Source organism: Carassius carassius, chromosome 23 (assembly GCF_963082965.1).
Source record: "Carassius carassius chromosome 23, fCarCar2.1, whole genome shotgun sequence".
In the NCBI taxonomy this organism is placed as follows: Eukaryota; Metazoa; Chordata; class Actinopteri; order Cypriniformes; family Cyprinidae; genus Carassius; species Carassius carassius.
In genome coordinates this window covers 95139-110785 of record NC_081777.1, presented here as the reverse complement: position 1 = coordinate 110785, position 15647 = coordinate 95139, and the positions used below count along the sequence as shown (strand labels likewise).

The 15647-nt window shown below is 40.1% G+C and overlaps 1 protein-coding gene across 1 annotated transcript in view; it reads right to left on the bottom strand.

Moving 5' to 3' along the window:
- Positions 1-6471, bottom strand: part of LOC132101174 (tetraspanin-4-like) — an 89689-nt gene extending 83218 nt beyond the window's left edge. Inside the window, exon 1 of the mRNA XM_059505883.1 lies at positions 5056-6471. Coding sequence (XP_059361866.1) covers positions 5056-5364 — 309 coding nt within the window. The 5' untranslated portion in view covers positions 5365-6471. The remainder of the gene's footprint in view (positions 1-5055) is intronic.
- Between the last annotated feature and the right edge of the window lie 9176 nt (positions 6472-15647).

Genomic DNA, 15647 nt, shown 5'->3' with positions numbered 1-15647 from the left:
AAGTGGTCATTAGGGCCAGGGTCCGGATTCACGAAAATAAATTATTAATACATTTCTTAAGATAAATTCCACGAAGTTCGTAAGAATGTTCTTAAGTGCAATTCTTGAAAAATTCTTAATATGTTCTCAAATATATTCTTAAGAACATCTTTTTAAGAACATTTTTCTTAAGAAAATGACAGCCGTTATCTGAATGAATTCATGACGCACTGTTAAACTCACACGATTGTCTTTTTGCGCTTCCTGTAGATTAACTAATAATCATAATAAGCACGCACCATGAACTGTATATTTTTGTTGCGACTTTGACTAGCGCTCAGCTTCACGTTTTTAATGCAGCGTGTTTTTGAACAGTTACTTTTGAAATAGTCTGTCTCAAGCTGCAGCGATTTGTTTCATTCATTTTTGTTCCGTGGTTTTGCGCTCTCATCTGTGTGAACTATTCCGGTATGTGAGTCTGCGCTTCTACAGCAAATGCGTCCTGTGCATTCATATGCGCTGAATACTGCCAAACATTATGTATTTATAAGCTAAAATTAACGGTGTTCACTTAAAGCTCCCTATCTGACTCGTTTTAGAATTGCTAATGAGTTTTGAAGTCAGCAAAAAGCAGCGTCACACACAGGCTAATCATGAGCGATCGAGTTTACATTAACGGTCAGCGCTGTCCCTTCAGAAAACTCGTGCACATCCCTAGTCCTCCTGTGTATTATATGTAGCTGTGGTTGTAATGCTTAAATATTACAAATAATGTGAAATAACCCAATAAATTCATTGAAAAATTATTATTGTTCGGGATTTAAGACAAGTCTGGGGCTGGGGCTGAATTTGAATTCTTCTTAGGTTTTGTCTTAAGAACAATCTTAAGAAAAAAGATAAGAACATTCTTAAGAAGATTTTTTGGGGAATACAAAATATTCTTATCTTTTTTTTCTGAAGTTAGAAAATAAGAAGAAATTGGCAGTTAAAAAGAATTTTATTCTTACGAATGTTTGGTGAATCCGGCCCCAGATCGTTTTTTTTTTTTTTCGTTTTTTTTTCAACAAGTATTGATTTTGCAGTATACACTTTGTTACAAAAAACTTTACAATCCAAATGTTTTTTTTCATGGGTAGCTAAAAATAAATAAATAAATAAATAAATAAATAAATAAATAAAACAGAGAGAAAATGGAAAAATGGTGTACATTGAATATTGTCAAAAATTGGAAATGTGCTCTTCCTCACAACACATTTCAGTTAGTGTGAACAAAATAATAATTCATGTTGTCCAACACAGATCAGCTGTTCCAAACAACAAAGACACTTTAAAAGCATTTATGTTGAAAATCGGAGCAGGGACGACGTCCAGAGATGCAGTCAGCAGAGAGGAAAATACACCAGCTCACCTGACATGCGCTATTACACTGTCACACACACACACACACACACACACACACATTCTCTCTCTCACACACACACACACACAGATGTAGAAGCAGAGTGAGCAGAGCTGATATCGCTATGCTTCATGTTTACTGTCAGTCTTCTAATGCAGGAAGGGTTATTATTACTCAAATATATGCACTGTGTGGCAGCAGTGAGAAAATAACAGTTGCAACAAACACAACTGATTCTAAATGAATAATTAAAAAACAACTACAACGAAAAACATATGAGTATGAGCATAATGTAGAGCCATGGAGATTCATTCCAACGCAGATCAAACACACCTGAAGCGTTAATCTCCATTAGCTGGTTCAGGTGTGTTTGATCAGGGTTGGACCTGAACTTTGCAGGAGGGCAGATCTCCAGAACAATAATAATAATAATAGGTTTAATTTATATAGCGCCTTTCCCGAGCTCAAGGACGCTGAACATTGTACACCAAAGCAACAAAAATTAATAACAATGAACAATTTCATTGGACATTTGCCCAATGCAAATATTGCAAATAATGCAGTTGCATATAATAAAGATTATGTAGTGAACACATAAAAATGGAAAACAAAACGGACAAATACACATGCAAATTAGTGATAGTGTTGATTAAACAAATAAGTTTTAAGTTTTGATTTGAATTCACTACAAGAGGTGACTGTTCTGAGTGCCAGGGGAAGTGAATTCCAAAGTTTGGGTGCAATAACGGAAAAGGACCTGCCGCCCATTGAAGATAGGCGGAACCTAGGTACAGAAAGGAGTTCAGAATTAGAAGAGCGGAGTGTACAAGAAGTTATAGAAGATAGTAAGTCGGAAAGATAGGAGGGAGCAAGACCTTTTAGTGCCTTAAAGGTGAGCAGAAGAATTTTGTATTGCACACGAATAGATACAGGCAACCAGTGAAGTTTAAATATAATAGGGGTGATGTGAGCAGATTTTTTTGTTGAAGTTAATAATGTGACGATTCGCGCAGCAGAGAGACACAGGGAGAGAGCGAGATCCAATAGCAGATGTTTATCAAAGGGGTAATCCAAATCGTTTCAAAAATAGGAAGAGGTCAAAGCCAAACAGACAGTCCAAAAAATAAACAAAACAAATACACAAAGGAGGGAACAGAAAAGGGAACTCGGAAGACGAGAGGTTAGGGTCAATCTCGGGAGACGAGAAGATGAAGGGGAAACTCGGATGTCGAGAATGCTGCATACACGAAGGGTAAGGACTCCATACAAACAACAGGGAAAGACAGGTATTTATAAGGAGGCTAATGACAATCAAGTGACTGCACCTGGTGCAATTAACCGGAGTGCAATTACTGTGAAGACAGGACCAGACTAGAGGAATTCTAGTGCCTACGGGGAAGTGCCTATGGGGAAGTGAGCCCACTAGTGGACACCCAGGGAAACAGAGACTAGACAGCGTGACAAATAATCTGGCAGCAGAATTTTGAATGTACTGCAGATGAACAATGGAGTGAGCTGGTAAACCAGAGAAAAGAGCATTACAATAGTCTAGGCGAGTGGTAACGAATGCATGCACTAATGATTCCGCATCTTTTCAACTCAGAAAAGGAAGAAGTTGTGCAATTCGACGTAGTTGAAAAAAAAAAAACAGCTTTGGAGAGTTTGGTAATGTGGTCATCCAAGGTTAGAGATGGGTCTAGAATGACACCTAAATTTCTAACAGTAGCTGATGAAAAAATAGAAAAAGCGCCAAGGTCAAAGCTAGAAAAATCAGTTTTATTTTTTATTAGAGATGGGGGACCAATTATTAAAATTTTTGTTTTATTCAAGTTCAGACTGAGAAAATTAGAATGTAGCCAATCCTTTAACTCACTGACACATGAAGATAAGGATGTCATTGACTGGGTAGAATCTGGTTGACAAGCAGTATATATCTGGATGTCATCAGCATTAGAAGTGGTAGAACAGTGGTAGTTAAAACCATGACGATGAATTATTTGGCCAAGAGGCTGAATATAGAGGATGAATAATAATGGTCCAAGAACTGAGCCCTGGGGAACTCCTTGTTTGAGCAAGGCACTAGGAGATTTGGACCTGTGCAGTGAGATAAAGTATTGCCTATCTGTGAGATATGAGCAGAACCAAGATAATGCAGAACCTGAGATATCAACTTCTGCAAGGCGAGAAAGTAGTATCTTATGACAAATAGTATCAAAAGCTGAGCTAAGGTCAAGTAATAAAAGAATTGATAAACTGCCTGAATCGCCAGAAAGTAATAGATCATTGAGAACCTTTACTAGCGCAGTTTCTGTACTGTGCCGTGTGCGAAAACCAGACTAAAAAATATCAAAGAGATTGTTGCGAGCTAGAAATGACTGCAGCTGAGAGGCAACATGGTCTTTTCCATGATTTTAGATACAAATGGCAGGTTACAGATCTGATGTACCTCAAAAGATCCGCACCGAGGGAAGTAAGCTTGATTAAGATTCAGTCAAACCAAACAAGACTCAGTGTATTTTGTCTGTGTGTGTTTTGCTTTATTATGATAGGACCATTATTAGACAGGAGGTGAAGTGGGAGAGAAAGGAGGGGATGTGATCTGTACGCCCGAAGCGTAGCAGTGTCATCACGCTGTCCACAAGGATATTGCCACTGACTTATCTATGTATTTCCAAGAAAAAAGAATGGATGTTGCAAAATGTTCTGTCCTTACAGTGAAACAGTGAGATCATGCTCATTGGTTCACCCCATCAATAGTGTAAAGCTGGGTTGATTATTTTAACTGTCAGTGGTTCTATCATGGAGTATCGGACAAAACTAAAAAATCTGGGGGTGATCTAACATTTGAGCCTCATATTCAGAATACTGTTAACATACCTAAACATCTTAGAAATATTTCTAGATTACGTCCAATGCTTTCCTTCCCTGTTGTTGAGAAGCTGATTAACACTTCTGAATATTCCCGTATTAACTATTGCAATGCTTTGTTGGCTGGGGTTTCAAAGGCTACCCTAAACAAATTGCAGGTCATGCGAACTCTGGCTGCTAGAATCTTAACTAGAACTAGGATTAGAGATCAAATCACTCCTATCTTGAAGTCCTCACATTACCTACCTGTTAGGTTTAGGGTAGATTTTAAAATCCTGATGATTCCTCATAAGGTTTTGCATGGTCTGGTATCTCAATATTTGTCTAAACTTTTAACTCGCTAAGATCTTCACTCATCTGAAACTGGTCTGTTAACTCTTCTGTCAATCTGTTTAAGATCAATTGAGATCAGGCTTTTTTCTTCACTAGATCCAAAACTATGGAACTTCTTACCTATTAAGAAAAGTCATGCAAATCTCTTAGCATTTTTAAACCTCGCCTTAAAACTTGTTTGAATTTTTGGTAATAATTTAACATTATTAGTGTTTTGAATGAATATTTTATTTTCTTGCTTATTTTATAATCCTCATATGATGTACGTTGTTGTTTTACTTGTGTATGTAAAGCACTTTGAGATGTAACATTCAGAGGCACTATAGAAAATTAAGATTTTAATTATTATTCGTGTTTTGGACGACATGAGTAAATACTGAACTGACTGAGTGAACTATTCCTTTAACATTTTCCCTCAAGAAGAGCCGTCTGGACAGAATAAGAGCAGAGATTAAATGAAGAGGAATCAGACTCACCCAGAAGAGCAGATTGAAGAAAACCATCCCGTATCTCAGGGCCCTCAGGCAGCCCTCGGCCATCCTGCAGCGCCGCAGCTCTAGAAGAAAGATGAAGGACAGGTCGAGGTAAAACACCACGTATTTCCGTCCCTGTGCCGTGGTGTAGCTGGCTGTAGCTTTCTTTGAGCCCGGTGTGGTACGAAGGCCGAAGATGAAGGGCGAGCTGTGGTACTCGTACTCGCCGCTGTAGCGCAGAGGCGCCGAGCCCTTGCTGTCCAGAGACGGACTCCGGCGGTACGGGGTCTCATCTGTACTAGAGCGACGCATTTTTGGTTTGGGGGCCGGGGCCGGGGCAGCCCGGACCCCCAGGGGCCAAATGATGCCCACTTTTACAAGACTGAAGTCACAAAATAAGGAAAGTGATAAGATGGCAAGTTGGAAAGCACAAGCCCACAACCCTTACAACATGACTATTATTATTATTATTATTAATATATACATATATATATATTTTTTTTTTTTGATGAATCAGGGTATACAGTTTTTAAATAGAAACTCAGCGGTCTTTGGTCCACAAGGCAAACGTTAAGAAGTGTAGCAATAAAATCCAACAGTCCTTGGCATTCTTTAATCACTTTAAACTGCAGAATTAATATCTTTCACATGCACTTCAGTAATTTCCTGCAATGAAATTAATCCTTTCTGGAGCCTCAATCAATGGCATAGGTGCTCTAATGCTGCTTCATTAGGGAAGATGATGCATGGCAGTTAACCTCTTTACAACCATACATTTAACAGGATTCATTTCTGACATGTGCATGCTGACACTCGTGCCTCTGGCCTCCTAACATATGAACAACCCTTGTCCTGTTGGACATCTACTAGGGGACCAATGAGAAGTCTTGCTCATGGCTGGACCATGCAAAATAATCCAGTATTTTCTTGACCTCCAAATCATCTGAAGGTTTCCCATACAGCATGAATGAGCAGATGAATACAGATGAACCGACACGCTTCTTAATACACAGAGGCTTGTCCTGCTTTGCCAGTCAAGGTTTCAGTCTTCAGTTTTGCCACAATGCATCATCTCTTCATCCTGTCCCTTATCCTGCTTCTCATTTTATGGAAAACCTGCAGTCAGTTTCTCTCCTTAAATTCGACATCCCTTATCCATGCTTCTTCTTGATGCTTCTTCCTCTACCTGTGCGTCTTTGTTCCTCTCGGTTGGGAAGGTTTTCTTCAGGATTTAGAGGTCTGGCAAAGTGTTCACAGCTTAACTCCTTCGACCCTCTTCTGTCCTCCGATGTGTCAAGCGTTGCTCATTCCAGGTATAAAGCAGAGACTGATCCTCACGGGATGAAAAACCCAGCAGCTGCCGCAGAACAGGATCCACACCGCCCCGTCTCTCTGTGATTATCCTTGCGCTCATACACCCCCTCAAACACACACACTCTCTCTCTCTCCAGCAACTGTGGCACAAATAATTCAGACTCTGGCCACGCCTCCTCACTGCTCATCCAATCATCTTCCGCTGCTCGCCATCTTCCTTTAACACAGCTTCTCTGTATCTCACATCTCCTCTTATCTAGTGATTACAGCAGTGTGATGCAGAATATCTCCTCTACAACACTCTTTCATTTCTGGTTCTTTTTCCTGGTTTCTGTTTTCCTGTTTCTCTCTTGTATTCATGAGCTGCTGGCTTGTATCAGCATGAAACATGCTCGCTGACATTCATCATGATTAGAGTAAATGGCAGTGTGCCTTTGTTTGATACTGTGATGCACAAATAACATCTGATAATTAAGATTCCTCTGACTGCAGGATACAGTGCGCTAATTAACCCGCTAACAAAAATGTTCAGTATTACAGAGCTCATTTCATCAAATCCTTCAACATATTTCTTCTTCTAAAAACATATTGTACATACTTTTATTCCCAACATACATGAATGCAGCCCAGCTCATCAGCAGACAGTGTGTCTAAACCTCATTATCAGCAGCGCTTCTGTCTCTCTGTTCAGATCTTCTGATCCAATCTAACCCTGTCTAATCAATGACAGGTGCATATATTTTAGAGGACTATACATTCATCTGATTTGATTTAAAACACATATGCAATCAAATGCATGCAAACAATGTGTAAAATGTTTGGAATTAATGACCTAAAGATCCTTGATTTCCCCTTCCCTTTAATAAAGCAAGGTACCAGGGCTCACAATCAGCTTTTCTGTCTACTAGGATAAAACATGAAGTCCAAAAATTATTTATATTACTATATTTACAATATATTAACATTTATGTGACATGGCATTAGAAATATAAAATCAATGTTATAGTGATCAAAAAAAATAAAAATAAATAAATAAATAAATAAAAACCTTCCCCTTTATTCCTTTCTAGTTTGTACTTATTTGAAAAATGTCTAAAACTTGGTGTTACGATCACTTCCTATGTCTGTCTGCCTCTTTAAGAAGAATCACTTTATGTATCCCCAGACTGTAAGTGGCTTTAGATAAAAGCATCTGCAAAATGACTAAATTTAACTATAAATGACTCAGATTACATGAGCGTTTAAGATCTGTATTGATTACACCGCCCGGAATGAAATCCAGTACTTGTTTCTTACTAACTTTGGAGTGTTCATTCTAAAATTAGTGGCTACTTTGCTGCTGCATGTCACATTTTCTCACAAAATATGATATATTTCATAGCAGTTTTCCTTTCAACATTAATCTCAGCAGATTATACAAAACCAATTCCAAAAAAGTTGGGACACTGTACAAACTGTGAGTAACAAACGGAATGGAATAATTTACAAATCTCATAAACTTATATTTTATTCACAATAGAATATAGATAACATATCAAATGTTGGAAGTGAGACATTTTGTAATGTAATGCCAAATATTGGCTCATTTTGGATTTCATGAGAGCTACACATTCCAAAAAAGTTGGGACAGGTAGCAATAAGAGGCCGGAAAAGTTAAATGTACATATAAGGAACAGCTGGAGGACCAATTTGCAACTTATTAGTTCAATTGGGAACATGATTGGGTATAAAAAGAGCCTCTCAGAGTGGCAGTGTCTCTCAGAAGTCAAGATGGGCAGAGGATCACTAATTCCCCCAATGCTGTGGCGAAAAATAGTGGAGCAATATCAGAAAGAGTTTCTCAGAGAAAAATTGCAAAGAGTTTGAAGTTATTATCATCTTCAATGCATAATATCATCCAAAGATTCAGAGAATCTCGTGGTTCTGGAGTGGTTCTCATGGCTCTGGAGTGGTTCTCGTGGTTCTGGAGTGTTTCTCGTGGTTCTGGAGTGTTTCTGGTTCTGGAGTGTTTCTGGAGTGTTTCTTGTGGTTCTGGTGTTTCTGGAGGGTTTCTTGTGGTTCTGGTGTTTCTGGAGGGTTTCTCGTGGTTCTGGGGTGTTTCTCGTGGTTCTGGTGTTTCTGGAGTGTTTCTCGTGGTTCTGTTGTTTCTGGAGTGTTTCTCGTGGTTCTGTTGTTTCTGGAGTGTTTCTTGTGTGTTTCTATTTCTGGAGTATTTCTCGTGGTTCTGGTGTTTCTGGAGTGTTTCTCGTGTGTTTCTAGTTCTGGAGTGTTTCTCGTGGTTCTGGTGTTTCTGGAGTGTTTCTTGTGTGTTTCTGGTTCTGGAGTGTTTCTCGTGGTTCTGGTGTTTCTGGAGTGTTTCTTGTGTGTTTCTCGTGGTTCTGGTGTTTCTTGTGTGTTTCTCGTGGTTCTGGTGTTTCTGGAGTGTTTCTTGTGTGTTTCTGGTTCTGGAGTGTTTCTTGTGGTTCTGGTGTTTCTGGAGTGTTTCTCGTGGTTCTGGTGTTTCTTGAGTGTTTCTTGTGTGTTTCTGGTTCTGGAGTGTTTCTCGTGGTTTCTGAGTGTTTCTGGATCACCAATTCCCCCAATGCTGTGGCGAAAAATAGTGGAGCAATATCAGAAAGGAGTTTCTCAGAGAAAAATTGCAAAGAGTTTGAAGTTATCATCATCTTCAGTGCATAATATCATCCAAAGATTCAGAGAATCTCATGGTTCTCGTGGTTCTGGAGTGGTTCTCGTGGTTCTGGTGTTTCTGGAGTGTTTCTTGTTTGTTTCTCGTGGTTCTGGAGTGTTTCTGGTTCTGGAGTGTTTCTGGAGTGTTTCTTGTGGTTCTGGTGTTTCTGGAGTGTTTCTTGTGGTTCTGGAGTGGTTCTGGTGTTTCTCGTGGTTCTGGTGTTTCTGGAGTGTTTCTTGTGGTTTTGGAGTGTTTCTTGTGTGTTTCTCGTGGTTCTGGTGTTTCTCAAATGTTTCTCGTGGTTCTGGTGTTTCTGGAGTGTTTCTCATGGTTCTGGTGTTTCTGGAGTGTTTCTTGTGGTTCTGGAGTGTTTCTCGTGGTTCTGGTGTTTCTGGAGTGTTTCTGGAGTGTTTCTTGTGTGTTTCTCGTGGTTCTGGTGTTTCTGGAGTGTTTCTTTTGTGTTTCTGGTTCTGGAGTGTTTCTCGTGGTTCTGGTGTTTCTGGAGTGTTTCTCGTGGTTCTGGTGTTTCTTGAGTGTTTCTTGTGTGTTTCTGGTTCTGGAGTGTTTCTCGTGGTTTCTGAGTGTTTCTGGATCACCAATTCCCCCAATGCTGTGGCGAAAAATAGTGGAGCAATATCAGAAAGGAGTTTCTCAGAGAAAAATTGCAAAGAGTTTGAAGTTATCATCATCTTCAGTGCATAATATCATCCAAAGATTCAGAGAATCTCATGGTTCTCGTGGTTCTGGAGTGGTTCTCGTGGTTCTGGTGTTTCTGGAGTGTTTCTTGTTTGTTTCTCGTGGTTCTGGAGTGTTTCTGGTTCTGGAGTGTTTCTGGAGTGTTTCTTGTGGTTCTGGTGTTTCTGGAGTGTTTCTTGTGGTTCTGGAGTGGTTCTGGTGTTTCTCGTGGTTCTGGTGTTTCTGGAGTGTTTCTTGTGGTTTTGGAGTGTTTCTTGTGTGTTTCTCGTGGTTCTGGTGTTTCTCAAATGTTTCTCGTGGTTCTGGTGTTTCTGGAGTGTTTCTCATGGTTCTGGTGTTTCTGGAGTGTTTCTTGTGGTTCTGGAGTGTTTCTCGTGGTTCTGGTGTTTCTGGAGTGTTTCTGGAGTGTTTCTTGTGTGTTTCTCGTGTTTCTGGTGTTTCTGGAGTGTTTCTTTTGTGTTTCTGGTTCTGGAGTGTTTCTCGTGGTTCTGGTGTTTCTGGAGTGTTTCTCGTGGTTCTGGTGTTTCTTGAGTGTTTCTTGTGTGTTTCTGGTTCTGGAGTGTTTCTCGTGGTTTCTGAGTGTTTCTGGATCACCAATTCCCCCAATGCTGTGGCGAAAAATAGTGGAGCAATATCAGAAAGGAGTTTCTCAGAGAAAAATTGCAAAGAGTTTGAAGTTATCATCATCTTCAGTGCATAATATCATCCAAAGATTCAGAGAATCTCATGGTTCTCGTGGTTCTGGAGTGGTTCTCGTGGTTCTGGTGTTTCTGGAGTGTTTCTTGTTTGTTTCTCGTGGTTCTGGAGTGTTTCTGGTTCTGGAGTGTTTCTGGAGTGTTTCTTGTGGTTCTGGTGTTTCTGGAGTGTTTCTTGTGGTTCTGGAGTGGTTCTGGTGTTTCTCGTGGTTCTGGTGTTTCTGGAGTGTTTCTTGTGGTTTTGGAGTGTTTCTTGTGTGTTTCTCGTGGTTCTGGTGTTTCTCAAATGTTTCTCGTGGTTCTGGTGTTTCTGGAGTGTTTCTCATGGTTCTGGTGTTTCTGGAGTGTTTCTTGTGGTTCTGGAGTGTTTCTCGTGGTTCTGGTGTTTCTGGAGTGTTTCTGGAGTGTTTCTTGTGTGTTTCTCGTGGTTCTGGTGTTTCTGGAGTGTTTCTTTTGTGTTTCTGGTTCTGGAGTGTTTCTCGTGGTTCTGGTGTTTCTGGAGTGTTTCTCGTGTGTTTCTTGTGTGTTTCTCGTGGTTCTGGTGTTTCTCGAGTGTTTCTTGTGAGGAGAGGAGAGGAGAGAACGAGTTTTCAGGGACCATGATGATTTCCTGGCCCATGATGATGACTGGCTAATAAGCCGATTTAGATTCCCTAGAGCTGTGCTCTTGGATCTATGTGCTGAATTGGGTCCAGTATTAGAGAGGGCAACACGCCGGAACCATGCCATCCCAGTCCAAATACAAGTCCTCACCACTATGGGGTTCTTGGCAACCGGCTGTTTCCAGCGGGAATTGGCAGACAGGTAAATTAATAATATAAAAAAACTATAAGTAATCCTCAAATTTGTCTCTAAGACCTTTTTGTATATGAAATAATTCTATTGGAATCTATCATCTCACCCTATAGGTCTGGTATATCACAGCCGTCCCTGAGTGCCATAATATCTGTCGTTTTAAATGGTATACTTAATATGGTTAGTCGATACATCAGGTTCCCCTACACTGTGCGAGAACAGGCCGAAATTAAAACGCAATTTGCAGCAATGTCTGGTTTCCCAAATGTAATCGGCGCAATTGACTGCACTCATGTTGCTATAAGGGCACCATCTGAAAATGAATTTGCTTATGTTAATAGAAAGCATGTGCATTCTATTAATGTGCAAATCATATGTGACTCCAACATGACCCTCACAAACATTGTGGCACGCTGGCCTGGTTCAACACATGATTCCTTTATCTTGACACATAGCAGTGTAGGGAACAGACTAAATGCAGGCGCAGTACGTGATGGCTGGCTTCTTGGTGAGTTTAACAATATTAAAAAGTAGAAACTGTAACAATTTTGTTTTTAATATAATTATAACCTGCAGGCGACAGTGGCTACCCCCTGAGACGCTGGCTCCTCACCCCATTTTTAAACCCGCAGAGCGCAGAGGAAACTCATTATAACGAGGTCCACTCTCGTGCCCGCGCAGTTGTGGAGCGTGCCATCGGCATCCTGAAATGCAGATGGCGTGCTCTGGATGCCTCGGGTGGCAGACTTTTATACCATCCAGCAAAAGTGTGCAAGATTGTCAGGGCGTGTGGTGTTTTGCACAATATAGCACTGAGAAACGGTATTCCTCTCCCTCCTGATCTCCCTCTACCCCAGCATTACGACCCCGAGCCACAGCCCCCTGGCCGACAAGAGGGATATCAACGAGGTGCAAGAATCCGTGAGGATGTCATGCGGCGTTTGTAAAGAAAGACAAAACTCAAGGTTCATGTTTTAACTGCATCTTTTAATGATTGTGCAATTTCTTGCATCACTTCTCTCATCTGCCGTAGCTCATCTGCAACCCTGTTGACAGCGTTTATTGTCTCTCGCTGTAACTGCAGGACTGCGTCAGTGAGTACCCGACCACTTTTGGACGTGCCAGACACAGAAGGGGCACTGCTTTGAGCCGGACGCTGTGCATCTGCATCTGAGAACCCCTCACCCTGAACCTCCTGTTCATTTACAGCTTCAGACTCCGGAAGGACTGGAGGACAAACAATTGGCAACATTTATCCATTTATCACCCCACACACTCAAATGTACAGCGTTAATGATTAAAAATCGGTTTAACCTTGCTCCTCTGTGGTTTCAGTCACGTCAGTGTCTCCCTCCTTTTCCGACACAATACCACACACGCTGACCTCCCCAATTATAGCCGCGATTTTGCGGTCCACTGATGTGAGATCAGCTGTACATGGGCCCCCACCAGTTGCAGCCACGCTCTGGCGGTGGGAGGACAGTTTTCTCTTTGCCTCCACCTTGAATGAATGAGAATCTTTATTTCACATATTTTGCATACTGTAAGCACATGTAAATAAAACTTTTTGAAAATCAATATTGCTATTTATATAGGTATATAGCCTAATAAAACACAAATGTAATATGTTGGTAAAAAAAAAATTTGTATACCTTCAGGTCGGACCATTTTTTCTTTAATTCTGCAACTGTCCGTTCTGTCCCACTGACACAATTGACGGCAGAAGCAATACTTTGCCACTCGCACTGCTTCTTTTTATTAGTGACCCCACTGCTGTGGCCACCAAATAACACAGTTTTCCGAGCCTCCACCTCCCCTACAAGTGTTTCAATCTCAGTATCTGAGAAATTACGTTTTTTTCCTCTTTTCTCACCTGTCGCCATTATTAAAATTAGGCTAACAGAAATGCACGTTTTCACTTTCTTGGATTAATTAATTGGCGGGTCGCATGCCAGTTTTCCAGGTATATATGGGATTCCACTCTCATTTACATGCTGATCAGCAATCATGAGGTGATTTGCATTGACTATTTATGGTTAAAAATGGGCGTGTACAGGGCGGGATATGAGGCTGGTTCACGTACGCACATCTGCGGGTGATCTGTGATTTATAAAGGGAACATTGCTTACAGGTGTGCGTACGCACGGTTTTATAAATCGGAATATTTTTTGGCTTTTGGGCGCACGTAAACTTTTAGTAAAGATCCTACGCATAGTTTTATAAATGAGACCCCTGGTGTTTCTGGAGTGTTTCTTGTGGTGCTGGTGTTTCTGGAGTGTTTCTCGTGGTTCTGGTGTTTCTGTGGTGTTTCTCATGTGTTTCTAGAGTGTTTCACATGGTTCTGGTGTTTCTGGAGTGTTTCTCGTGTGTTTCTCTTGGTTCTGGTGTTTCTGAAGTGTTTCTCGTGTGTTTCTGGTGTGTTTCTTGTGGTTCTGGTGTTTCTGGAGTGTTTCTTGTGTGTTTCTTGTGTGTTTCTTGTGTGTTTCTCTTGGTTCTGGTGTTTCTGGGGTGTTTCTTGTGTGTTTCTGGTTCTGGAGTGTTTTCTTGGTTCTGGTGTTTCTGGAGTGTTTCTCGTGTGTTTCTAGAGTGTTCCACATGGTTCTGGTGTTTCTGGAGTGTTTCTTGTGGTGCTGGTGTTTCTGGAGTGTTTCACATGGTTCTGGTGTTTCTGGAGTGTTTCTTGTTCTGGTTGTGGTTGTGGTCAGACTCAGGGAGGGACCGACGGCAAACATCTTAAGAATGCTCTTCTTAACTCAGACTCTATTTTTATACTCTGACTGGACTAAAATATGGGTTTTCCGCTCATCTTTGTCTACTTCAAAAATCTCTAACATCTCACTGCAATAGAAATAAGTTGAAGTGAACTTGAACATGAGTTTGTGACAGTGTTGAGGCTTGGTGTTCATGCAGTGCAGATATTAAAAAGCATTGTTTTGATCTGCGTGCCTAATAAGAAGATGCATCTAGATTACTTTAGAGCTGAGACAAACGAGGATTTCTTTCTACTTTGAAACATAATTCATGGAAAGACTGGCATTAGTGTCATCTGCTGGCCAAACACGCATATAATTCTAGATTTACAGTACTTTCACGCCAGACTTTCATAAAGAATTTTTTTCTTCTTCATAGAATTGTATTTAAACTTCAGTATATTCTGTCTTATAACTATCATCACCAACATTTGATAACACAGTTTATCTGTTTTATTAGCTGAACGTGTGCTGAACCGCTGGAATCTCTGACTGAAAGTCCCATGTTTGAATCATTATATTATATTATATTATATTATAAAATATCGCTGGATTATGAAGCAATGGTTCAGCGAACAGTGTTAAAGAGCTGATTAACGGTTTTATGTAACCATAGCGATGGAAGCATACGCTTAGATCACGCGTTGTACACGTAGAAGCACCGTTTATACAATTTTCTCTTCAACTTTTTACTTATTAAATCAAATTAAATTAAATTAAATTCATGCATTTAGCAGATGCTTTTATCCAAAGTGACTTAACACTGCATTCAAGCTAACAATTTTCTACTATTAACAGACTGTTATTGTTATATTATTGTTATATTATAAAAGATAACAGTTAGAGTTGCCTGAATTTATGTTTACCTTAATTACTCCCGTGTCAAACTGTTTGTCGAGCTCTTCAATAAATGAAAGGTTTAGTAAAGAATAAAGATCATGAGTTTTCTGTTTCTTCGGTGAAGAGTGTCTCTGACGCAGCGTCTGTCTCCCTCTAGCGGCGGCCTTCTGCTTCTTCTTGAGTTTTTTTTTTGTTTTTGTATTTTTTTATAACATCAAAAGGAGCTTTACCGCCATTTGCTGGAGGGTAAGAAACAATCTGTTTTTTTAATTGAATTGAATTGTTTTTATAGTCACTGGAATGAATACTTGTTCTTTATCTTTAGATACTCCATTTAAAACAATGGCTGTGTAGGATTTCTTTGTAGAAGAAATGCTTTTCATTTATTTTTCATTACAGATCAATCTGACATGCTACAGTTTCTTTATGATTGAAGTCTGAATTTTCTTTAACATTTCCCCTTATTCTGTTCTATAAGGTGTTGATTATTAAGTTCAGTACCAAATCTTGGTCTAAAGATCATGCTTCTTCACTTCTGTTATTTCTCCTGTACCAGAAGTTTTTCTTCATCTTATCTTGTTATTCTTTTAAAGGGTCATGCCATGATCTTTTGGCATATAAGAGAACTTTTTATACCATTTAAACATCCTGCAAGTTTCATAGCTTTAATCTCTGTTTTAACCGACCGGCAACATTCTGATCTGAAAAATGAAGCCTACCCGGAAGTGCGAAAAACTGCAATACATCGAAAATCCGCCAGGGGAAGGTCCCAAAAGGGAGCAAATGTCCATAGCCCCCATGTTAAAATGTCCGTTTTCACAGCATAAATTCATGTTT